Below are 27,020 nucleotides of genomic sequence, written 5' to 3'. Positions count from 1 at the left end.
ACCTGGGCTGCGGTGGTGGCACACGGGCTCTGGGGCACAGGTTCAGCAGTGGTGGTGCACGGGCTCTGGGCACCTGGGCTGTGGTGGTGGCGCGCGGGCTTTGGAGCACAGGTTCAGCAGTGGTGGTGCACGGGCTCTGGGCACCTGGGCTGTGGTGGTGGCGCATGGCCTCTGGGGCGCAGGTTCAGCGGTGGTGGCGCACAGGCTTAGTTGCTCCCCCCAATCCCCACCCCACAATGTGGAACCCTCCCGGACCAGGGATGGAACCATGTCCCCTGCACAGGCAGGCAGGTTCTTAACCCCTGGGCCACCAGGGAAGTCCAGATATAAGGCTCTGGAATGAATGGTCCGCTGCAGGTTTCTGCCCTAACGCTCAGCATTAGGCCCTGGATCCCTAGCTGGATGGTTAATATGGGGGCTGCCCGGGTAGGGCTCCCCAGCCTGCACTCTGTTTTCCTCGCTGGAGGTGAGAGAAGCATTGCTGAGGTGTGACAGGAGCCCTAGGCTTTGGTGAGCAGGTGCCCTCGTTTGCAGTTGTTGGAAGTCCACAGCCACGGCTTCCAGCAGCAGCTGTGCTTGGGGCTGCTCAGCACTCCCCAAGGCGGGATCTCAGGGGAGTGGGAGCAGTTTTGGGGGAATCACAACACTTGGGTTCTAACTGGTGCTGCTGCTGCTACTAAGTCGCTTCAGTTGTGTCCGACTCTGTGCGGCCCCATAGACGGCAGCCCACCTGGCTCCCCCGTTCCTGGGATTCTCCAGGCAAGAACACTGGAGTGGGTTGCCATTTCCTTCTCCAATGCTTGAAAGTGAAAAGTGAAAGTGAAGTCGCTCAGTCGTGTCCGACTCTTTGTGACCCCATGGACTGCAGCCTACCAGGCTCCTCCATCCATGGGATTTTCCAGGCAAGAGTACTGGAGTGGGGTGCCATTACCTTCTCCGTGGGTTCTTACTAGGCCTCTTTTAATCTGAAATTATGAGATCAGTGTTTCTTCTAATTTACTTTTTATTGAAGTATAGTTTAAAAACTGAATCACTGTGCTGCATACCTGACCAGCTAATACAGCGTTGTGAATGTGTTGAGTTGACCAGAAAGTTCATTTGGTTTCCATGGTTCTCGTAGCACTTAGTTGTCAGCGGACATACTCAAAATATCTAAATCAAGCATTGAAAATCATTCACACTTGTATATGTGCACACACACACACACACACACACACACACACACACACACACACCCCTGCACAAACCACCTCTTCTTTATTCATCCATCTGTCAATGGACGCTTCCATGTCTTGGCTGTTGTAAACAGTGCTGCCATGAACACTGGGGTTCTTTTCAAATTACGTTTTTCTCTAGATATATGTCCAGGAGTGGGATTGGCTGGGTCATATGGTCTCCAGTACTTTGGCCACCTGATGCAAAGAACTGATTTATCAAAAAGACCCTGATGTTGGGAAAGATTGAAGGTGGGAGGAGAAGGGGACAACAGAGGATGAGGTGGTTGGATGGCATCACTGACTCAGTGGACATGAGTTTGAGTAAACTCCGGGAGTTGGGGATGCATGGGGAGGCCTGGCGTGCTGTTACTCCTTTGTTCTTGCCTTACGTGCTAATTAGTTGCTAAGTGCTAAGCTGCTTCAGTCGTGTCTGACTCTTTGTGACCCTATGGACTGTAGCCCACCAGGCTCCTCTGTCCATGGGATTCTCCAGGCGAGAATACTGGAATGGGTAGCCATGCCCTCCTCCAGGGGATTTTCCACCCCGGGAAGGAACCAGCATCTTTTATATCTCCTGCATTTGCAGGCAGGTTCTTTACCATTAGCGCCACCTGGGAAGCTACTTAGGTTCTTTTTGATTGCTTTAGAAAAAGCAAGGCTGAAAGATATTTATAACATCACTATTGCTTCAAGAGATGTAATAATAATAATAGTGATATATACCACCGTATCTAAGAATATAGGGGATTTTACCTTGTTATCCTGAGGAAGATTGTCCTTTGAGAAACGTTATTAATTCACATCACAGGTGTATGTTTATTGAGTGCACAAAAGCTTCATGGCCTCTACTGTGGGGTAGATAAAGATGATTAAGGTCTGAGTCATGCCCCAGGGGACTCGCAGGGGAATTCATAAATATTTTGTGGATGGTGATATTGGTTAACAATTATAGATGCAATTGATCTTGGCAGAGTAGTTATATGCACAATGCCTGCGGTTCTTATGTTGGGGATGTTGGGGATCAGGCCACTTTCTTTTTTCATGTGTGGACCACATTGCACGTGGGGTCCTGGTTCCTTGGAGTCTTAACTACTCTCTGGATTGCCTGGGAAGTTCCAAGGCAAGTTTAATAATTTTAGCGTAAATTCTAAGCATTTATATTCAGATTCAGCAACCTTCTGTCTCCTTGGTGAGCTTTTCTAGTCTTTAATGCCCAGTGTGAAGTTAAGGATGAGACTAGGGGATTCCCTGGTGATCTGCTGGTTGGGACGCCATGCTCACCACAGGGGGTACTGCTTCAGTCTCTGGTTGGCAGAAATGGGATCCCTCGTGCCGCAGCCCAAAAAGTTAGACTAGAGGTTTGCTCACTGGAAGGGAATGTATTATTGACAGTACCCAGGCGATAGTCTCTGTTCAGATGTCTTTCTGGTTCGCCCTGACGTTTATGGGAAGTGGGAAGGGTTTCCAGGGGATACTTTGGGGAACAAATGCTTGTGAAACATGAGAGAGACTACGTGGTCTACCCCCTTCCATTCTTGATGGCATTAAAGGGTAAGAGAGCTGCCCCCTTCTGTTCTTGATGGCATTAAAGGGTAAGAGAGCTCTAAGTAACATGCCATCACTAGGTAGCTTGCAAAGAAGCGGATCTGAACAAACCTTTGGATCGCTTTACTAAAATTTATTTATTCATTTCCTTATCATTGAACATTTATTTTTTTCAAAACTTTTGTCTTGAAATAGTTACACTGATGTATATTGTCATAGATATATTTTGTGCACAACCATCATTCTAGTTGTAGGATAAATTTTAGAAGTGGGCTTGTTGGGATACGTCGTCTGTGTTTTTAAGGCTTTTTATATTGATTGGCAAATTGTCCTAGAGCAGCACTCTCCAGCAGAAATGTTTGTGATGGTGGGAATGTTCTTTATCTGTATTGTCCAGTGTTAGCCATTGCACACTTGAGTTGTGACTGGGTAATCAAAGAACTGAATTGTTCATTTTATTTTGTTTTAATTAAATTCAAAATTTAATAGCCATATATGTGACTTGTGACTAGAGTATTGACAGTGAAGTTCTAAAGGATTTAAACCAAAGTACATTTCCAATAGCAATGTGTATGTGTGTATATACACGCCCACTGTGTGTGTGTGTATATATATATATATGTATATTTTGGGGGGCAACAGAGGAAGAGATGGTTAATAGCATCACTGACTCAGTGAACATGAATTTGAACAAATTCTGGGAGGTATTGGGGGACAGAGGAGTCTGACATGCTGCAGTTCATGGGTTGCAACGAATCAGACTTGACTGAGCAACTGAACAACAATATGTACACATATATACATATACGCATATATGTGCGTGCTTAGTTGCTCAGTTGCGTCTGACTCTTTAAGACCCTATGGACTGTAGCCCCCCAGGCGGCTCTGTCCATGGGATTTCCCAGATAAGAATACTGGAGTCGTTTGCCATTTACTTCTCCAGGGGATCTTCCCAACCCAGGGACTGAACCTGTGTCTTCTGGGTCTCCTGCACTGCAGGCAGAGTCTTTACTGCTGAGCCACTGGGGAAGCTCCACTATTCCTTGGTCAATATGAATTTATTTTTTCATAAAATCTTGGCAACTTTTGATAGGTAAAAAAGCTTATTTTTATGTCTTAATTTTATTATTTTATGTATTTTTATGTTATATACATTTATATATATATATAACTATTTATATGTATCGTTATTTTATTATTATTATTTGCTAGTGAGGTTGAGTACCTGTGGGCATTTTTCATTTAAAAAAGTAATTTATTAATTTCATTTCATAAATTTTCATCTTCATTGTTTGCCTTTTTTGCCCAGTTTTACTTTATGATACTCATCTTTTTCTTTTTTATTTGTGTTTTTTGTGTTAATAGTAACTAAGATATCTTTCCCAGTTGACATATACAAGATTTTTTGTTTATGTTTAAATTAGTGTAAAGCATATAAATACTGTTCGTATATAGGGCAACCATTTTCTTTTTAAAAAAAATTTATAGGATTATAGTTGTTTTGCAGTGTTGTGTCGGGGAAGGCAATGGCACCCCACTCCAGTACTCTTGCCTGGAAAACCCCATGGATGCAGAGGACTGGTGGGCTGCAGTCCATGGGGTCCCAAAGAGTCGGACACGACTGAGCAACTTCACTTTCACTTTTCACTTTCATGCATTGGAGAAGGAAATGGCAACCCACTCCAGTGTTCTTGCCTGGAGAATCCCAGGGACGGGGGAGCCTGCTAGGCTGCCATCTATGGGGCTGCACAGAGTCGGACCGACTGAAGCGACTCAGCAGCAGCAGCAGCAGTGTTCCATTGTATGTATGTACTGCGTCTTTGTCCATTCATCTGTTACTGGACATTTAGATTGTTTTCACGCCTTGGCTGTTGTAAATGGTGCTGCTCTGAAGATTGTGGTGCGTGCGTCTTTTGGAATTATGGTTTCCTTGGATCTGTGCCCAGGAGTGGGATTGTAGGATCATGTGGTTGCCCTGTTTTTAGGCAAGCATTTTCAGAGACACTTTCTTTCTGTTAGTTTATGGGGACTCGGATGAAGAATGAGGAAGGAAAGAGATGAAGAGAGTGAGGCCTGTTTGCCCCCAAGGAAGGGATGGAGGTGTGGACCAGTGAGAGGAAAGGAAAGAGGACCGCAGAGGGGAGAGGAAGAGCCATCCCCAGATGCAGAGAGAGGAGGAGGGAACAGCACAGATTCCTGCCTTGGAGCAGGACAGGGAGCGGGTGTGGCTACCAGCCTCCTCTCTAGGCCTTGGAGATCAGGGTTCTCTTTGAAATGATAACTTGATGAGCCAGAGTGTTCTAGTGCTTTCCCTCCTAAATCGTGAGACCACCCTCATTGTTCTCTGAACCATGTCTAGAAACCAGGACAGCATCACCCTCCGTGCCAAGGATCTAGTGAGGTGTTCTTTTGTTACCAGGTGGTTCAACACAGGGAATCTAACAGAGAAGACGCTTGGTTTGTAATTCAGGCTAGAGGACATGAATTCAGTCATGCCTTTCAACTTTACGTGTTTGCGAAATAATCGTTGACAACTCTTTTCACTGCTGGAGGTCTTGGTTTCCTCTTCTGTGAAATGGAAATGACCCTACCTTTTGTGGTCTTGAAGACCAAGTGGGATGTAATCTGTGACCAAGTGCTTTGGGAAGTTCATGCAAGGCCTTGCCCTAAGCTGGTGATGACGGAGGGGTGAGAGGGCTTCCTGGTGGTGGTGGCTGTGGGGGGAGGGAGTGATGCAGCAGAGGTCAGTGTTGGCAGACGCCGCATTAGGAAGAGGTCTCTCAAACCTCACGATGCCAAAACTTAGCAAGAAAATTCAAGTGCACTAAAGAGTACCTTTTGAACATCTTACTTTTCTTTATTTGCATAATGATAATGAAGGTCTCCTCTTCCTGGATTTTTACCAACCTTCTTTTATATCTTTTCTCCCCCTTGCAGATGAACGGGACAAAGTTCAAAAGAAAACATTTACAAAATGGATAAATCAGCATCTCATGAAGGTCAGTGTGCATTTCTTTTGCATCTTGGGATGGTTTTGCAGACTTTAATTTATTGTACAGTACTTCAGTATATGGCTCTGAAGAAAAACCTTTCAGTGTCAGCTGCAGAACTTCAGTTCTAGAGTATTTCACGTTCATTTCAGGCATCTGTTGTTACTTGGTGTGTGGCCTGCAGGTCCTGATGGGGGTTGGAGACGAGTGCCCAGTGATGGTGGTGCGGTCTGTGACTTCAGTCCAACCTCTTATTATTAGACCTCAAAAATCTCCGCAGGTTACATGTTAGGGCATTAAAAACTGCAATTTTTAATAACTTTTTTTTCCTTTCAAGATTGCTGGCAAGTTCTGGCGTCAGGTTTATGTGGATGGTGGAGAGTTCAGTTCAGTTCAGTTCAGTCGCTCAGTCATGTCTAACTCTTTGCCACCCCATGAATTGCAGCACGCCAGGCCTCCCTGTCCATCACCAACTCCCGGAGTTCACTCAGACTCACGTCCATCCAGCCATCTCCTCCTCTGTCATCCCCTTCTCCTCCTGCCCCCAATCCCTCCCAGCATCAGAGTCTTTTTCCAATGAGTCAACTCTTCGCATGAGGTGGCCAAAGTACTGGAGTTTCAGCTTTAGCATCATTCCTTCCAAAGAAATCCCAGGGTTGATCTCCTTCAGAATGGACTGGTTGGATCTCCTTGCAGTCCAAGGGACTCTCAAAGAGTCTTCTCCAACACCACAGTTCAAAAGCATCAATTCTTCGGTGCTCTGCCTTCTTCACAGTCCAACTCTCACATCCATACATGACCACAGGAAAAACCATAGCCTTGACTAGACGGACCTTAGTCGGCAAAGTAATGTCTCTGCTTTTGAATATGCTGTCTAGGTTGATCATAACTTTTCTTCCAAGGAGTAAGCGTCTTTTAATTTCATGGCTGCAATCACCATCTGCAGTGATAAAGATGGGTTATAGACAGAAGTCTAGACTCAGTTTTCTTGTACTTAATGTGAACCAGAAGTTCATGCTTATTCTGCATTTCTCTGTGAAACAGTTAATAGTTGTGTTTCTTAATATTTGTTTGTGTTCCATGGGTCACTTTGAGAATCTGTTGTAGGCTCTCCCCAGAAATACACATGTGCACCACACGTGCATACAATTTCTTGGCATTATTGGGTCCCACCAATCCAGTAATTCTATAAATGTCATCACCGACTCCATGGACGTGAGTTTAAGTGAACTCCAGGAGATGGTGATGGACAGGGAGGCCTGGTGTGCTGCGATTCATGGTGTCGCAAAGAGTCTGACACAACTGAGCGACTGAGCTGAACTGAACTGAACTGAAGGACCCCATGGGATTTCACAGTTAACTTAGTCCCCTTTTTTCGCTTTTTAATGGCCAATCCATTAAAAAGTTAGAGGGAGGTAGTATTTTAAGTCTGTTGTTTGGGACTTGGAGAGAGTTTTCTCACATAGAAACATTATGGTAAAAGTGGTTATATTCTTAGGCTGTCCTGGAGATCCTATTTAAACCATCATGTAGCCTAGGGAGATGGTGCCCATACTATAATCACATCTAATAACCGTCTATAAAAGTGATGCATATTTCATGGGGTATATCAGATGACATGAGAAGTTTTAGTCCTCTCTCTTACCACCCATGGACAGAATCTTTTCCCAAATCTGACACGCCCTTCAGGTGAGCCATGTATCCACTCCCCCCATCTAAGGGTCAGTTTGTCGGCGTTTCTGTTACTGCTGGGATTTCTGTCCCTCGTCCTCTGATGTATTGGTCAGAGGTCTGCTGTTCGAGGCTTTCCTGGGGAAGTGTGCTGTGACTTCTATGGAGAGCATCACGCCGGCAGTCTGCCTGCCCTCCTCCTGGCTTCTGTGTCCTCCTGTGTGTCCTGTGCCTCCCGTGGGAGCGGACCCCGCGCAGGCTGGAGTAGAGCGGGGCTGCTGTGCGGGCTGGGCTGTGGGATGTCGGAGCTGAAGACTCTGACGAGACTTTTCCATTTCTGAGATGAGTCCAGGGGAAGTGAGGTTCTGGATGAAAAGATGGCCCTTTGGTGGCTGCTGGTCTGCCAGTCTGTTTTCAAGAAAAATTTTTATTGAAGTATAATTGATTTACAGTGTGTTAATTTCTGCTGTATAGCAAAGTGACTTAGTTATACAGATATGTACATTTTCTTCTCTGGTGGCTCAGTGGTAAAGAATCCACCTGCAATGCAGAACCTGGGTTTGATCCCTGGGTTGGGAAGATCCCCTGGAGAAGGAAATGGCAACCCACTCCAGTGTTCTTGTCTGGAGAGTCCCACGGACGGAGGAGCCTGACAGTCCATGGAGTCACAAAAGAATCAGACATGACTTCGAAGCTAAACAAGAACATACATTTTCTTCAGATTCTTTTCCTTTCTGGTTTGTCAGAGGACACTGATCACGGCTCCCTGCGCCGTGCAGTGGGACCCTGTCTGCCCATCCTGTGTGTAACTGTTCGCGTCTGCCCACCCCACACGCCCGCTCTATCTCTCCCTTTCCCTCTTCCCTTGACAACCACAGTCTGTCCTCTATGCCTGTGAATCTGTTTCTGTTTCATAGATCATTTGTGTCATATTTTATTTATTGCTTAGTTTAAAAAAGTTTAATTGGAGGCTAGTTGCTTTCAATGTTGTGTTGGTTTCGGCCATACAGCGGTGTGAATCAGCCGTAAGTATATACATGTGTGTGTGTTCAGCCGTAAGTATATACATGTGTGTGTTCAGCCGTAAGCATATATGTGTGTGTGTGTATCTACAAGTATATATCCCCCTCTTCAGCCTCCTTCCCAGCCCCCTGATCCCACCCCGCTCGGCTGTGTCATATTTTAGATTCCTTCTACGTGGTATCGTGTGATATTTGTCTTTTTCTTTCTGACCTACTTCACTTGGTGTGATAATTTCCAGATCCATCCACAGGGCTACAGATGGCATCTCTCACTCTCAGATGGTTGAGTAGTATTTCACTGCATGTGTACCCCATCTTTATCTTTTTTTCTGTTGATGGGCATTTAGATTATTTCTATGTCTTGTCCCTTGTGAATAGTCCTGCTAAGAATATAGATATGCATGTATCTTTTTGAATTACAGTTTTGTCCATATCTATGCCCAGGAGTGGGACTGTAGGATCATGTGGTAGCTCTATTTTTAGTTTTTTGAAGAACCTCCCTGCTGTTCTTCCTAGCGTCTGCACCAGGTTACATGCCCACCAGCATTGTAGGAGGGCTCCCTTTTCTCCCCAGCCTCTTCAGTATTTGTTACTTGTAGGCGTTTTCGTGGTGGCCATTCTGACTGGCGTGATGTGGTACCTTGCGGTGGTTTTGATTTGCATTTCTCTGATAATCAGTGATGTGGAGCATCTCTCCATGTGCCTGTCTGGCCTGGCAGTCTGTGTGACTGTGGCCACTGGGGTGGTGGTGGGGGGGAGGGATACAGAGGGTTGGCCCGTGTCCCTGGAGTGTAAGCCCCATAGTGCTGACAGTCGAGGATAGAAACTCACGAGGATGACCCTGTGGGAACGCCGTGCTGGCCTGAGATGCGTGCTAGTGGGGACCCACTGTCTGCTGGATGTGTTGGGCTGGACCACTCATCTGATGAGCATCTTGTAAACTGGATGAATGAGTTTAAGGAAAGTGCCTTTGCTAAAAATTCAAAATGCTAGTTGAGCTGTTTGAGGACAAGGCTGCATCGTCCACTCCTAGGGTGCATCCTGGTCCCTTGCGTGGATAACGCACACGTGTGCTTAAATCACTTAACCCTCCAACAACCCTCCAAAGGTGGTTTCATTTAGTGGTTATGCACACATAGCCTTCAGAGTCAGATGGCAAGGGTGCCCATCTCGATTTATGTGGAGTAAGTGATGTCTTTTTTTTTTTAATAAAATAACACATCTCAAAGATATAAGGCTTCTGCTGTAACCCAGTAAGAATTAGGAAAATAATAATTTTACACACAATAGCCGTTTGATAGATGCCAGTCCAACTGGTTAGGGTTATAATCAAAGTAGCGTCTTTGTTTCTTGATGTAGGTCAGAGTTTAAAATTTACTGTTATTAAAAAATTGCACATTAAAATTTCTGACACAAAACTCAAATGTGTGAGAACATAATTTTATAATATTTTATTCTTTTCTGTTTGGAAGTTAGAGCATTACCTTCAATTGAGAAAGGTGATTGCATATCCCTAGATGTGGGGCAGCAGGCTGTTCAAGTTTGTGTCGTGAGTTGGCCAGAGAAAGGCCAGCCTTGGTGTCGTCTCTTGTGTGTTTCACCCAAGGGATGACAGAGGAATGTAAGACACTTCTGCTGTCAGAGATCATTTGGTCACAACCCAGTTCACAAGAAGTGGAAAATAAGTGTGTGGATTTTAGGTTAAAATGCCAATATCAGAAATATTTCTTTTGTGTTGATTTCTTATGCTCCTCCCTTGAAATGCTGAACATATTCAGGAGAAACAGGGATGGAAGGGAAGTGAGTCTCCTACCTTTCTTGCCTCACCGCGTTCCTTTTTAGTGGACGGAAAGTATGTGATTGGAAGAGTTTTTCATAAAATTAATCATGCTAAAAATGTGAAGGGAAAGGGTGACCAAGAGTCAACAGAATGAAGGAGTAATTGATGGGTAAGGAGAGAAGAAAGTGGGAATAAAATCATTTCAAAGGCGTTTGAGTCATTCTGTGTGTGCACTTGCTCTGCTTTGTCTGACAGTGGCCCTCCTTAAACCTGGGGGCAGGGAGAGGAAAGTGGGGGACAGAGGAGGAGAGAGAGAAGAAGGCAGGAGGTTCTCCGGGTGAGAGGGGCGGGGCGCCCCCCACCCCGGGAGCTGTGTGCTGGGACTGCCCGCTCAGAGGCCTGGGGGGCTGACTCAGACCACGGGGTGCTCCCCATCTTTTGAAAGAATTCTTAAAACTTTTGCTCTGTGTTGTTATTTTATGTGTTTACTTTAATGTAATTTTATGCAATTATTTTACCCCAGTTGTGGCTCCAAGAAGACTGTTCCTGGTAGTTTTGCTCCTTCAGGCAGTGAGGTGATTGAGAGCTTAGACCCAGGACAGATCTTCACGGGATTTTCCGTTTCATTTGATAAGTGTTTTGTCTTTGAAAAGAGACTGGTCTCCTGCAAAGCTGTCAGCCTCTGACGCATAAGGCAGACGACCCTGTGTGACTGACTGAGGCTGCTCTGGCCCTCCTCCCTGGGCGGTGGGAGTGGTGGGTTGGTGTGGGGCTTGATGCGATCGCCCGGCTGAGCAGGCGGCGGTGCCTGGCCGGTGGGCAGCCCGCAGCGAGTGCCCGAAGAGGAGGCTGGTGTGTGTGCTGCCGATCAGACAGAGAAGCAGGGCTGGGACGCCCGGGCACTGCCTGCCTCGTCCGCGTCTCCTCTTGACCGCAAGCGCTTCCCTCTTAGTTCATCTGGTTTAGAAAGAGCCGGGGCTGGGGGTCAGAATCCATGGAGGAGACAGATGGGCTGGCTTGCCTTGGAGCCCTGCGGGGACCCTTGGCTCCAGACGCTGAGTCTAAGGCTCACTCATCTCCTTAAATGAATCCTCTCCCCACACGCCTCTCCCCATCCATGGTTGCTCCTGGGGCCCAAGGCCTCTTCTCCCTCCTTTTCCGTCTTCTTGCACACACTCCCCTCGCGGAAAGGGGCCTGTGGACTCCGTGTACCTGCGCTTGGGTTCTCACGTCTCACATCTTCGTCCCCGATCTCACCGTCGGGAGCTGCCAGCCGCGCTGGTCCCGCCGTGTCAGCAGGGATGCGGGCAGCGTGACCTGGCCGGGCGCCCGACCCGCCCGGAGCGCCTCGGTGCACCGACGTGCCGCCGGCTCCCGCGGCTGTTAGACTGTTGACTTTCCCCCACCTTACAGTTTCAGCTATTTGCTAATTAATCCTCGTGACTCAGGAAGTTAGGATTTATCCGGCTCTAAACTAGTGTATACCCAGTGCCCAGGGGAAGCTTCTGGCAAGGTCGATTTTTCAAAGTTGATTTGACTGAGAAAAGTAAACACCGTGGGCTTACGTTACTGTTATATCCAAGCGTGTAAACATTGTTTCCTTAAAATACTTGGTTAGGATTTTTTTTCATATAGCTTTCTCTCTAGAAAAAATGACTATAGCCCTATTTTATGTTGGAGCTAAAATGACATTTGTTTAAATAGTTTGCTTAATTAAAACTTATGTTTGTTGGTGAGCAGACGTCTCTGGCTTTTTTCCAAGTGTATTTAAATTTTAGTGCTCTGGTATTTCAGTTGTATAACTAAGCCCGTCCTTAAACTGATTGTTCTAGCAAGAATGTTTTCCTTTTGGGTCCTCATTCTTCAGAATATATTTAAGAATATATCCCAGTTAATGCATTTATCTGCTACCTCTACATGTTTCTTCACACACGGAATATACTGGATTGTTTTCTTTGCAGATTATGATCTCTGTATAAAACTTTTGTTAAAGTAACAATTATGTATTATTCTTTAGCATAATTTAAATTGTAGTGGTAAAACATGAGCTCGGTGTTATTGAAAATACCTGTGACTTCAGTTAGCTAAATTTTACTGAGAGAGTTGTTCCAAAATATCAAACTGATGACCTTCTATTATTTACAATATTTATTTTTGCCCATTCTGCCAATGGCACTTTATATACTAGAGGGTCTTGCTGCTGCTGCTGCTAAGTCGCTTCAGTCATGTCCGACTCTGTATGATCCCATAGATGGCAGCCCACCAGGCTCCCCCATCCCTGGGATTCTCCAGGCAAGAACACTGGAGTGGGTTGCCATTTCTTTCTCCATTTTCTCCTCTTCTCCTAGAGGGCCTTAGGTCACTGTTTACTTTTTGTTATTCTCGATCACATGCAATTCTGTCTTCCTGTCTAGAACTTCATGAGCATAATTATGGCACCCAGATCTCTTAAGTCCTGATGATGTAGCTTTTGCCTTGCTCTGAGGACACAAGAGGCAAGGGATCCTTTTATTTCCTGAACCATTTGAAAGACTAGAAGATTCCTTTTTGACTCATTGTTTGCCTGGGCCCAGAATTAGAACTTGCGCTGTGACTGAGAGGCTGTATTGAAGAGGAATAACTTAAGGTGAAGAACAATTTTTGGAAGCTTAGAGTCTGGGGAATTCATGTAGTGTGCTTCCCTTGTGTTGGATTCATCTAACTAACCGTTTATGGTGGAATTATGTTCTTCGGCACTGGTTAACTGTGCTGTGAACTTTTTCCTTAACATTGTGTCATCGGATGTTTGGTCTAAGCCTTAGTTTGTGTGTGTGCTCAGTCGTGTCCGGCTCCTTGTGACCCCGTGGACTGTAGCCCGCCGGGCTCCACTGTCCATGGCACCCAACATCCAGCGTGTTTGTTCAGGTCCTGACTGCATATAAAGGGGCAGTCAAAAGGAAAGTGACTGCAGGAGGCACCCATGATGGTGAGCATCTAGAAACATCTCTTGGATGAGGGATGATGGGGACAACTGAGAGGAGACTTTGAGAAGGGAGGATTACGGAGAAACGTGATGGGTGTTTTCAGATATTGGTCAGGGTAGTCATATAAGCTACAGTTTAGGATTTATTTGATCCAAAGATTGATGGATACTTTCCAGTTTGAAGATATAAGCTTAATATAAAACCTCTCTGTAAACATCCACAGTGCCCAATAATAGGTGGTCACTTAAGTGTGTTTTGATCTAAGGGTATATTCTTAGTTTCCAGTGGCTGCTATAACCAATTACACAGGCTTGGTGACTTAGGACAGTGATCGCTATGCAGTCACAGTTCTGGGGGCTAGAAGTCTGGACTCAGTTTTTCTGGGCGGAAATCACTGTGGTAGCAAGGCTGTGCTCCCTTCAGAACCTCTTGGGGAGAATGCCGTCCCTGTTTGTTTCAGCGTCTGGGGACACCAGCATTGCCTTTCCCGTGGCCACATGCTGCCTCCTGGTCCATGTGTTAGGACCCCCGAGCATCTCTTTTATAGGGATGCTAGAGACTGGATTTCGAGCCCATGGGCATCCAGGATAATCTTCTCACCACAGACTTTTAACACACCTGCAAAGATTCTTTTCCAAATAAGGCAACATTCAGTTTCCAGAGATTCGGACCTGATATCTTTGGGGCCACCATAAATTATCCTCTTATATGTGAACCAGTAAAACTGCCTCATGTGGAGTCAGCTAAGGCTTCATGGGATAGGCACTCCCCAGCCATTCCAAATTTCCACCGAAATCCTGTGGGGATGTAGTTAAGAGTTTATCAGAGGTGGGACAGAAATGGTTCATGCATTGGTAGGACGGTGAACTAGGTGGTGATACATCTGCTTTCCAAGAGCAAGACTATATAGTCATGTCATTTGTTTATGATAAGATATGTGAAGCAGTAATTAATAGGGATAGACCAGAGATTTATTTTTATATTTTTTAATTGTTGGAAATAATTTTATGCTTTAACAAGTTGTAAAAATTATGCTCATTACTCAGATTGACTCTTGGTAGCACTTACCCTGTTTGCTGTATCATGACTGTAATACCGTGTGTGTGTGTGTGTGTGTGTGTGTCTGTGTGTGTCTATTTTTCATCTGAACCACATGGTAAGTCCTATACACATGGCCCTTCCCCCTCAGTACTGCAGCATTTCCCAAGAGCAGGGGTGTTCTCTTTCATAGCCCCACATCTACCTACTTCATACAGTTACGTTGGCTCACAGTCTGTTGCCCGTGTTTCAGTTTTGTGGTTGGTCCTTTACACTGTTACCCCAGAGCAGCTTCCAGGTTGTGGTCAGCTGTTGCATTTAGTTGCTGTGTCTCTTTATCCTGCTTTAGCTAGAAACAGTTTAACAGCCCTTTCACAGACTTTTATGACATGAACATGTTTTGAAGACTACAGAACAGGGGTTTATAGAGAATGGAAGATCAATTAATAGTAAAATGTATTTTGAACTTCAGACTATTTTATGGCAAGAAGATAAGCCCTTTTCTGAGATTTTAGTGCTTGTTGATACAGTAATGAACTATCTTTTCAAATTAAGAACATCACAGCTTGACTGACTGATTCATCAGATGACTTTAGTTCTGTCTTGTGGTCAATTATAATTTTTCTTGATTTCCTTATTGTTGATAATAGTATTACTTCTGCTTCCAACACTGTCATTTTGAATGCCTAGGCTGGGCCACAAGCTGGACAGGCTGTGTAACGTGGGTTGTCCGGTTGAGCCCTTGTTCAGCCAGTGACATTCTGGAGGCTCAGTAATGACATGACCTGACCAGCGTGGATGGGCTGAAACGTGGCGGCGTCCTTGGTCCTTCTGGTTCTCCAGGAGAGCTCCGCCGTCTTGGCCCGTCTTGCCTGAGCAGAGCCACAGGGCTGAAGCGCGGTCGGGAGGAGCAGACGCGGCCGCAGGGGAAAGGCGCGGAGCTGAGGCGCAGCTCTCGTTTCTAGTACATGCGCTGCCGAAGCGAGCACAGCGCTCGTCTCTTTCTGCGTGACTTCTAGTCTTTGCTGTGATGCTTCGGCCATAAATTTTTATTTGCATTCTTCTCTAATCAGCATGCTTTACAAGCGTTTAGAGACACAGATAAAAGCATATGAGAAAGCCAAGCAGCGCTCCCGGAGGCCGGGGTTTCGCTGGAGGAGGGCGCTGACTAAGGCCTTTCCAAAGGAGAGGAAAAGGCGGTTTGCTCAGTGGTGCTGACAGCCTCGTCCTGCCGCACACGCTCCATGGCAGCGCCGGTCCCACCCTTCCGTCGCGAGTAGGCCCCGCAGAAGCTTTGCTGCGTCGTCTGTTCTGGACGCCAGGCTGCAGCGCAGCCCGGCGCCGTGCCTGACATGCTGCTTCTGTCAGGGCCCTGAGGAATCTGTTGCTTCCTGAGTGAGCCTGAAACCAGACGACGCTTTCCCCTGTGTTTGTGATACATGCCCCCGACTACTGTGACGGAGGGTGAACAGCGTCACTTTCTGGGAAGTGAGGTAAAAGCCCGGAAGGAAAGGCGGTCCGTGATGACTCCTTCCGGCGAAGGCTGAGGAGCCCCGCTGCATTATGGGTGCAGAACGCGAGGCGCCGGTCAGGCAGGAGGAGCCGCCATGCCGATGCTCTGCGTTCTTCCACAGCCCAGTGCAGAGCCTCCGTTCACGTCAGGGGCAGGAAGTTTACTCTTATTCAAAACTGACATTAATGTATTTATCTAGCGTTAAATATGTACAAGTAAGTAAAACAGTATAACAGAAATAAAAAGAACCAACCTGAATACTGTTTGGAAGGACCTATGCTGAAGCTGAAGCTCCAAGACTTTGGCCACCTGATGTGAACAGCTGACTCTTTGGAAAAGACCCTGCCGCTGGGAAAGATTGAGGGCAGCAGGAGAAGGGGACGACAGAGGATGAGATGGTTGGGTGGTATCACTGATTCAATAAGGACACGAACTTGGGCAAACTCCAGGAGATGGTGAGGGACAGGGAAGCCTGGAGAGCAACTAAACCGGAGCATCGCAGCTCCTGGCCGGTGCCCCTAAAGAGTCAGACACGACTTGATGACTGAACAACGGCAAACATTACATACATATAAATAAATGAATAAGTAAACTTTGTCCAACTTACCTACTGTTATTTCCCTCAGCTCAGAATGTAGAAGAATATTGATTGAAGCTAGCTTTTCCTCACTGGGGAATTTTCTAATAGTTTGCTGACAATATTAGTAGACTTTTTGCAGCCTTATTGCTTATGAGGAAGAAGAAATCTTTTCCTTCTACCTTTCTAGGTTCCTGGCTGGGCTGTAAAACAAAAGACAGATAAGTAAGAGAAAAGCATACAGATTATTTAATAAGAACATTGTATAATTAGGAGCTTTCGAGGGGAAATGACATGAAGAAAGGGTTAACCTGAGTGCTTTTTAACTTTTTTGATGATCTCTGGTTCCTCTGGCTTTTCTAAATCCAGCTTGAACATCTGGAAGTTCACGTTTCATGTACTGTTGAAGCCTGGGTAGAACTTTGAGCTTTACTTTGCTAGCTTGTGAGATGAGTGCAATTGTGCAGTAGTTTGAACATTCTTTGGCATTGCCTTTCTTTGGGATTGGAATGAAAACTGACCTTTTCCAGTGATAAATGCAAAGAAATAGAGGAAGACAAAGAATGAGAAAGACGAGAGATCTCTTCAAGAAAATTAGAGATACCAAGGGAACATTTCATGCAAAGATGGGCTTAATAAAGGACAGAAATGGTATGGACCTAACAGAAGCAGAAGATATTAAGAAGAGGTAGCAAGAATACACAGAAAAACTATACAAAAAAGATCTTTATGACCCAGATAACCACGATGGTGTGATAACTCACCTAGAGCCAGACATCCTGGAATGCAAAGTCAAGTGGGCCTTAGGAAGCATCACTGCAAACAAAGCTAGTAGAGGTGATGGAATTCCAGTTGAGCTAATTTAAATCCTAAAAGAAGATCTTAATGTGATATAGAAGAAATGTCTGTGTGAAAGAGGGAGAGATGAGTGACCTCAGAGGGAAGCTGTTGAAGCTGGAAGGACCACTGTGTACATCTAAAAATGCTGAACTGAACACTGATGGCCTGAGCTGTGGATTCATGGTGCTGACATAGTCTAACACTCAATGATGGCTTAAGGAATTTCTTTTTTTCCCTTCTTCCAGTTTCATTGAGATATAACTGACATATAGCACTGTATAAGTCTAGGCTTTGCAGCGTAATGACTTGACTTAAACGCATTACAAAATGATGACCACAGTAAGTTTAGTGAGCCTTCATTACCTCATATAGATACAGAATTAAAAGAGAAAAAATTTTCTCTTATGATTGAAAGTCTTAGGATTTACTCTCTTAAATTTCATATATAACTTACAGCAGTGTTAATTACCTTCAGTTCCGTTCAGTTCAGTCGCTCAGTCATGTCCAACTCTTTGTGACCCCATGGACTGCAGCACACCAGGCCTCCCTGTCCATCTCCAACTCCCGGAGTCCATCCAAACTCATGTCCATTGAGTCGGTGATGCCACCCAACCATCTCATGCTCTGTCGTCCCCTTCTCCTCTTGCCTTCAGTCTTTCCCAGCACCAGGGTCTTTTCCAATGAATCAACTCTTCACATGAGGTGGCCAAAGTATTGGAGTTTCAGCTTCAGCATCAGTCCTTCCAGTGAATATTCAGGACCGATTTCCTTTAGGATAGACTGATTGGATCTCCTTGCAGTCCAAGGGACTCTCGAGTCTTCTCCAACACCACAGTTCAAAAACATAAATTCTTTGGCACTCGGCTTTCTTTATGGTCCAACTCTCACATCCATACATGACTACTGGAAAAACCATAGCCTTGATGAGATGGACCTTTGTTGGCAAAGTAATGTCTCTGCTTTTTAATATGCTGTCTAGGCTGGCCATAACTTTTTTTTCCAAGGAGTAAGCGTCTTTTAATTTTATGACTGCAGTCACCATCTGCAGTGATTTTGGAACCCAAGAAAATAAAGTCTGTCACTGTTTTCACTGTTTCCCTATCTATTTGCCATGAAGTGATGGGACCAGATGCCATGATCTTCGTTTTCTGAATGTTGAGTTCTAAGCCAACTTTTTCACGCTCCTCTTTCACTTTCATCAAGAAGCTCTTTAGTTCTACTTCACTTTCTGCCATAAAGGTGGTATCATCTGCATATCTGAGGTTATTGATATTTCTCCCCACAATCTTGAATCCAGCTTGTGCTTCATCCAGTCCAGTGTTTCTCATGATGTACTCTGCCTGTAAGTTAAATAAGCACAGTGACAATATACAGCTTTGACGTACTCCTTTCCCTATTTGGAACCAGTCTGTTGTTGCATGTCCAGTTCTAACTATTACTTCCTGACCTACATTCAGGTTTCTCAAGAGGCAGGTCAGGTATTCCCATCTGGTATTCCCATCTCTTTAAGAATTTTCCACAGTTAATTGTTAATACCACAGTTAATTTTCCACATGTTAATTACCTTAATCATGTTGTATATCACATGCCTAGTACTTATTTGAGAGTTTTGTTTATGTGCTTATAGGTTCAATTCAGTACAGGTTATTAAGTGTTAATTTCATCTGTTGGGATCTACACATACATTAAAGCTACACCACCCTAAGTGATCATGAAAAGTATAAAACTGTGGAATTGAACCCAAGTTTAAAGATGTGCAAATATGGTCAAATAATACGCATTTTGAAAGGCTCTGTGTCCTTAGTTGTACATGAGTTATCTACATTTACCTGACTAGTCTGCTCAGTTGCTTTATAATCTGGAAAGTACAAGTATCCAAACAGATTTCTCTGGTGATTTTCCTGAGTCTTCGCATGCTCTTGTCACTTCACTTAAACAGTTGCTCACAAATGATGAGTTCGAAGGACTTTTCATATCATAGGTCCAGTTTATATCCCACAAGTCTGTGTGAATGTTTAGTCTTTTCACTTGGGGTGTATTCGTGTCAGAAGTCCACGTCTTTATTGATGATTTCTTGGCTGTGCTCGGGCTCCGTTGCTGTGTGTGGGCTTCCTTTAGTTGCAGCGAGGGCGGTCTGCCCTTGTTGTGGTGCTCGGGCTTCTCACTGCGGTGGCTCCTCCTGGGAAGTGCGTGGGCTCCGTTGGTTGCAGCATACAGGCTTGGTGGCTGCCGCTCCCGGGCTCTGGGGCACCGGCCAGGAGCTGCGATGCTCCGGTTTAGTTGCTCTGCAGCAGGTAGAATCTTGCCAGATCAGGGATTGAACCTATCCGTGTTCCCTGCATTGGCTGGCGGTACCGCTAAGGAAGTCCAGATGTCCTTTTTTTTTTAATTAAAAAATTTTTTATTAAAAAATTTATTGACATATAGTTGATTTATGATGTGTTTCAGCTCAATAGCAAAGAGATTCAGTTATGCATATATATATTCTTTCCCCTTATGGTCTGTCCCAGGATATGAATATAGTTCTCTGTGCTACACAGTAGGGAATGATGTTTAGCCATCCTATATATGATAGTTTTCATACGATGCCCACTTTTGACAACTTTTTGTTACCAGTTTTTCTATTTTCATAAAGAAAAATGTTTCACAAATGAAAGTAGCAAAAATCTACCTTGTTTTAGAATTTTTCCAGCAGGATATCTATGATATGGTATACACGAAATGCACAGCACTGCTGAAGTGCTGTTGCTTAATATTTATGCACAATATTGAGATGCATTTATGAGGGAGAATCAATAGCTAAAATTAATGTAAGAACATCTACCAACATAATATGGACAAGACTACATTTTTATTATAATTGCTTCCTTACAATGCATTTTATTCATTCACTGCCAGAATTTTCAGATTCCATTGGAATGAAAGCAAAATTGAGCCAGGAATATGCTAACATTTAAATTGCATGTCCATTGTAGGGGTATGGGAAATCACATTTATTGGCAACCCACATGCCTTATGTTATAAGTTTTATACATTATTTTGTGATTTTCTTACCTGTTTAAAGAATTTCTTATCAAAATTGTTTAAGTGTTTTTATTTGTGATTTTAAAAAAAACTGTTGTGGGAACTATACTGCTGCTGCTAAGTCACTTCAGTCGTGTCCAACTCTGTGTGACCCCATAGATGGCAGCCCACCAGGCTCCCCCGTCCCTGGGATTCTCCAGGCAAGAACACTGGAGTGGGTTGCCATTTCCTTCTCCAAAGCAGGAAAGTGAAAAGTGAAAGTGAAGTCACTCGGTAGTGTCTGACTCTTCGCAACCCCATGGACTTGCAGCCCACCAGGCTCCTCCGTCCATGGGATTTCCCAGGCAAGAGTACTGGAGTGGGGTGCCATTGCCTTCTCCCGGGAAATATACTACTCATTTTCAAATAAAATTTAGAGACACCATGGTGCTGGTGGTCGGATCGTGTTTTGATACAGCCCGTGTGCACAGTCCCTCACGTGTGAGTGCGGCTGTTTGTCCGTTGTTTTTAGAGAACAGCATTTCCCCAGGTGGTTGAAGTGGGAGGCAGGCTGCTCTTCTCAGACTGGCCCCGGAGATGCAATCTAGTGCATATCTTGATGGGTGGATGTTAAGAGCTTAAGTCCTGAGGTCGAGGAGACCTCCTCACACACCAGAGCATCCCCTCACCAGCCCCACAGAGGTGTAGGTTTCAAGCCTCCTTGAGCTTCTCTGTTTATTTCGGAGACTCCCTTGCCTCCTTTCCCCAGGGCCACCTGGGTGAGTGGGTCCTCCTGACTCTCTGTGTTTCATCCTGGAGTCCCAGGGCAGCTGGTCTTGGCGAGAGTTGGGGCAGGCCCTCGTGGGGAGATTCTCTGCAGTCTGTAAGGAGTGCCGCACTCAGCCATCGTGCTGGGGAAGAACGCCTGGGGTGAGTGGGTATGAAGGCAGCCTGGAAGTAAGCTAGTCTTGCCTGGAGTCTATCCTGGCGGGCAGTCTCTGTGAGCTAGTCCTGCCTTTTCCAGCATCTTCCCTCACTGTGCCCTAGAGCCTGGAGGAGGCTCTTCCTTTTTTTTTTTTTTTGATTTATAAAACTGTCCCTTTTTATTTTAAAAATCTAAATTGAAGTATAGTTGATTTACAATATCATATAAGTTTCAGGTATACAGTCAACGATTCTCTTATATATCTGTACGTATGTTTGTGTGTGTGTGCGCGCACGTGCACGTGTATTTATATATACATATATATATATATATATATATATATATATATATATATATGGCTTCCCAGCCGGCTTAAGACCGTAAAGAATCCGTCTGCAATGCAAGAAGCCCAGGTTTGATCCCTGGATCAGGAAGATCCCCTGGAGAATGGAATGGCTACCCATTCCAGTATTCTTGCCTGGAGAATTGCATGGATAGAGGAGCCTGGTAGGCTACACCCCATGGAGACACAAAGAATTGGGCAGAACAGAGCGACTAACATATATATATGTTGTATATATAATATAGGTTAACCTTGAACTGTTCTAAGCCTTTGTTTTCTCATCTGGAAAGCACAGAGAATAGTGCCCTCTTTAGAAATCTTTCAGATCAGCAGAAGCTCCAGATTTGTCCTCCAGTCTTCCCTAGCAGTGGCAGTGGGTCATGACGGACACATTTTTATGGTTTATGTCATAGTATTGCCTATGAGAAGAGGAGTACCGCACACTGAGGAGAGGAGATGGCCCATCTGAGAAGGGGCTGTGGTTTTCTGTTGCAGTGCCAGATGCCAGTTAGACGTTTAACTCCAAATAAAGGAGGGTGTTTCCCGTGGTCTGGCTGAAGCCCACACCGTGTCCCCTCCCGTGGGTATGGCAGTTTGAGATGAGATGCTGTGATTATTTGTGTGCCATCACATCCCTGGTTGAGTTTAGCCTGGATAAAATAATCCACATAGCAGCAACCTGGTAGAGCCATAAACACAAGATGGCATTTCAACCTTCTGCCTGAGCAGAGAGAATCTGGCACTTGTATTTCCAATAAGAGCATTAACAGCCTTCTAGTACCTGAAAAAACAAAGCAAAGAAATCTCCAAAATCAGTAATACTGAATTCTTGAAGAATAGTGTAAAAACTCTGTTTCTTAGAGCTGAGTACAGTTATACCAGGAAGATAAAATACAGGTGCCCTGACAAGTTCTGTAAGTAGAAATGTGTCCTATAGATCTGTGTCCAAGTTAATCAGGGTAATCTTTTGTTTTAATCTCACAGGTTGTCTCACATTGTTCCCAGATGTTTTAAGCATCTCATTATGCATAAGCTTAAAAAACTAAAGAAGCCCTATTTGCAGACACTTTGATTTTACTGGAGCATCTTGCGTGCCTGCGTGCATGTTAAGTTGCTTCAGTTGAGTCCAGATCGTTGCGACATCATGGACTGTGTCAAGACCAACAACTCTTTGTGACACCATGGTCCACCAGGCTCCTCTGTCCCTGGGATTCTCCTGGCAAGAATACAAGACTGAGTTGCTATTTCCTCCTCCAGGGGAGCTTCCTCACCCAGGGACTGAACCAGTTATCTTAAGTCTTCTGCGTGGGCAGGTGGGTTCTTTACTGCTAGCGCCACCTGGGAAGCCCTGTTGGAGCGTTGTATGTAACAGCAATTTTTTTTAAAATTGATGTATAGTTGATATAACTTAGTTGTGTAACATAGTGTCTCACAGTTGTTAAGGTTACAGTTGTAGTTATTCTAAAATATTGGCTGTATTCCCTGTGTTGTACAGTATATCCTTGTAGCTTCTTCATTTTCTGCTGTTACTGCTGCTAAGTCGCTTCAGTCGCGTCCGACTCTGTGCGACCCCATAGACGGCAGCCCACCAGGCTCCCCCATCCCTGGGATTCTCCAGGCAAGAACATTGGAGTGGGTTGCCATTTCCTTCTCCAGTGCAGGAAAGTGAAAAGTGAAAGTGAAGTTGCTCAGTCGTAGCCGACTCTTCACGACCCCATGGACTGCAGCCTGTCAGGCTCCTCTGCCCATGGGGTTTTCCAGGCAAGAGTACTGGAGTGGGGTGCCATTGCCTTCTCTGTCTTCATTTTCTACATGGTAATAATAGTTTGTACCTCTTAATCGCCTACCCCTATCTTGCCTCTCCCTACTGGTCACCATTAGTTTGTTCTCTTTATCTGTGAGTCTATAACAGAAGTTATAATGTTTCTTCTCATTTGTTAAATTCCAAACTTTTGGTTTGTGGATTTAATTTCTGATGACATTTCTTGATGATTTTAAAATTAATTTTCCTGAGTTGACAGGATCAAATAAAAACATATATATATATATATATATATATTGCAGAGAGAAGCATTTTTAAAAACAGGTTCCCAGGAACACCAGTGCTGTGAGATGCCTTGGGGTGGGGTGGGGGTGGCAGGGAAGGCTTCCTTTGCCAAGAGTTTGGAAAGCAGCCTTCCCAGATTAGAGAGATTTATGGTACACATTAACATATTAAAGACTGAATTTCTGTGGAAAAGAACGCTGTTTAATCCAGTGTTCCACAAAATCACTTGGTCATGGATCCTTTTTTTTTATCAAAGAATATCTACTAACATCCCTTTGAGAGATCCTGCAGGAGAGTTTTAGAAATGACTGTTTTTAAGCAAGTCTAATTAATTTTGTGTTAATTTGAATCCCAGATTTGAACAGGATCTAGTTAATTTGGTTGTCCTTGCAGGAGTGTTTTCTCACAGCCTTTCTTATGGGTCACTGGCTTTCTAATTCATGGATAACTCACACTTTCAGTCTACTTGAGTTGTAACTGAGCCAGAATCTGCTCATTGTAACTCCCACTCTCATATCTTGGGTCAGCACCACCCCCCCACCGCCCCCCAGCATGGTATTAAACATATATGTCAGCTCTTAAATATGTGAACAATTAATTTTGTCCCTTTCTTAAAAGTTTTCTTGTCAAAAAGTTTTAAGAACACTTAAAGCTTCTGTTGACTAAAAAAATATGCGCAACCTAGAAGTTGGGAGTTAGGTTTTATTCGGTGGGGATGTTGGACTTAAGCCCAGGAGACAGGACCTCAGGTGACCCAGGGAAAGCAGACTCCGAGGGACAGGAGAGGAGCCCGGCTACATACAGGTTTGCAGCAAGGGCAGGTAGTCTATGGAAAGATTACTGTTATTTAAGAGAAAACAAAATCTCTCACATGAAGAGATTTAGCAGTTTTCTATGTATGGGAAGATGCTAGTGGCCCGCTTGCTGAAATTATTTCTTTCCTCTGCGTCTGGCCCTCTGGGGCCAATCCTGCTTTCTTTATTGTTCACTTGCTTCTTCCTTGTTTGCCGCTGGGGACTGTGGTGGATGGCGCCTCTCACACCCGCCAGCTCCTCATCTCTTAGCTGATGGCTTCTGAATAGCTGGCTTTGTTTCACCTGGGCTCAGAAATTTGCAGTTGGAAAAGTCTTGTTTATTGGTAGAGCGTAAAGCAGAAAATACTTCATTCACACTTCCATAGCCTTCATTTCACGTGCTGATTCCATTTTTACACTGCGTATTTATTTTTCTAGCATGTTCTCTTCGTGTTCTTACCTGTGTTAAGACTTGAGTTGAAAGCAGCCCGTGAGTTGAAGGAAAATGACAGCTGTGCAGCAGGAGCTTGGGCCCACGTCATCCACTCTGCTCAGCACCTTCCAAATTATCTCTGACCTTCCACCTCCCTACTTTTGTACCTGCTGAGCCGTTTCCCTGTTTACTTACCTTTAAGGGTTTTTTTTCTTTGTTGCAGAATAGCCCCTTTTGTTGTAACTATTTTCCAGTTTTTCTACCAAGAGCAAGTATTGCTTTTATTTTCAGAAAACAACAAGATAATGTTATTTTATAAAACCTGTCTTTTTCATTCTGAATTTGCTTTGGGAAGGGAAAGCAGTTGGATCATTTCACCTCTTTCACAGGAATGGCCTGATAATGGCAGATGTGCTGCTAATCCCCAGAGTATTTGTGTTTCAGATGTCTTGGTGGTGATGCTGGTGGGAGAGGTCTTCAAATATGGCCAGAGGGCCAAACCAGGCCACAGCCTGTCTTTTTGTACAGACCATGGGTTAAGAATTATTTTTACAGTTTTTAAAGAATTAGAGACAAATCAAAAGAAGAATATTATTTGGGGGCATATGAAAGTTATATGAAATTCAACATTCAGTGTCCATAAATAATTACGCGGAACCCAGGCATGCCCATTCATGTGTGTGTTCTTGTACCACGTGGCCCTTAGAGCCAAAAATATTTCCCACCTGGCTCTTCACAGAAAATGTTTGTGGAGCTCTATCTCCGGGTGAGGTTTTGTGTATATTTAGGGTAAGCCTTTGTGCAAATTCACTTTGCTCTGAATCCCTTTGTGAAGATGGCTTTCTTTTCCTACATGTAAGATCTGCTGTGGTTCAGTGAATGAAGTTTTTCTACCATAGCTGCATTGACCTGAGCCAAATAGATGGCCAGATACTTCTCCAGCAAAGATGGTTTATTCAAGAGCAGGAGAGAATTGCAGTACAGAGTCTGCAGCCAAGGGGAATCAGAGGAACATTCAGGCATGGCAAGGGAGGGGACCAATGTTAGAGTGGGGAGAGGAGGTGGGTGGGCTGCACTTAACACAGACCTCCTGGCTTTTCATTGGCCAAGCCCTGGCCGGATAGGAAGGTGGGTCTTCTCCTGCTGGACTCTGCTATCATCACAGGCTGCGAGAGCGCCCCCTGCTGGTCTCCTGACTCTGTCTAATTGAGGTTTTTTAAAATTTTAATTTATTAATTTTTTACAGCTGCTTTTCTGAATGTGCTTCCTTTTTCGATTTATTTTAAAAAATGGCATTTGAAGTGGCCAACTAAGTACATAGCTTCATTTTTTAAGCAAGATTTTCTTTCTGTGATAACCCTTTTTGAATGAGATTGAGTCAAGAAAGAGATAACCTGCTTCAAGTAAGAGTTCAGTAAGTCGTGCTGATGGAAAACTGAGGAATTGTGTTCCCTGTCCTTCAAATTAGATCTGTTTCCCAGCTGCATCACTGGGCAGCCCTTTCAGTATGGCTATTCCATTTGCTTTTTGCTTTTTTAATACAGATCTCCTTTTTTTGTTTAGGTGAAAGTGGTTGGCATTGCCAGTTTTTCTAGCCTCCTTAGTATTATAATTAGTCCTTTGGTTTAATTACTAATTGATTACTTTGGAAACTATTTTTAATAATTACAAATCATAAGTCCTTTTAAGTGTGTGTACCTCCAGATTGGAATGGCCTGACTTCCTGTCTTATATTCTGGGCACTGTTCTTCTGACGAGTATAGTAAACAAAATTGCCACTCAGTAACTCAAAGGGCGTGTGAGTTATATAGTTTTAGCTCTCATACAGTATTTAGGTCTCTGATCCATTTGGAAGAAAAGGTTCAAATGAATCCTTTTGCATGATGAATATTAGTTTCTCAGCATCATTTGTTGAAAAGATTCAACACTGAATTGCTTTTGTTCTTTTGTGAGAAACGAATTGTTAGGACTTCCCTTGAGGTCCATTGGTTAAGACTCTGGGCTTCCAATGCAGGAGGCGCAGATTCAACCCTTGCCTGGGGAATTAAGATTCCACATGCTGTGTGTGGTATGGTGGGAAAAAATAAAGAACGATTGTCCGTAAATATGTGTCTGTTTCTGGACTCTGTTGGGTTCCATCGATCTATATGTCAATTTTTTAAAAAAGCATCTTAAAAAAGATTCTTGATTAAGTCCTAAGACTTGGTTTACCTGAACTCCATTCTGGCAGTCACTTCCCAGGTCAATTTGGATGGGTCAAGGGGAACACTTAGAGGATTTGGTGCAGGAGTGGAGGTTTCCCTCTCCGTGAGGATTTGG

At 44.4% G+C, this 27,020-nt stretch overlaps 1 protein-coding gene across 13 annotated transcripts in view; it reads left to right on the top strand.

Moving 5' to 3' along the window:
- Nucleotides 1-27,020, top strand: part of DST (dystonin) — a 514,228-nt gene that overhangs the window by 219,660 nt on the left and 267,548 nt on the right. For all 13 annotated transcript variants that reach the window (XM_040249211.1, XM_040249210.1, XM_040249209.1 and 10 more), the window contains one exon: nt 5,700-5,761. In XM_040249211.1, the coding sequence (XP_040105145.1) occupies nt 5,700-5,761 (62 nt within the window). The remainder of the gene's footprint in view (nt 1-5,699; nt 5,762-27,020) is intronic.

Source organism: Oryx dammah, unplaced genomic scaffold, assembly GCF_014754425.2.
Source record: "Oryx dammah isolate SB20612 unplaced genomic scaffold, SCBI_Odam_1.1 HiC_scaffold_11, whole genome shotgun sequence".
Taxonomy (NCBI): Eukaryota; Metazoa; Chordata; class Mammalia; order Artiodactyla; family Bovidae; genus Oryx; species Oryx dammah.
Note: the sequence above shows the minus strand (reverse complement) of the source record. Positions and strands in the feature narration are given on the sequence as shown.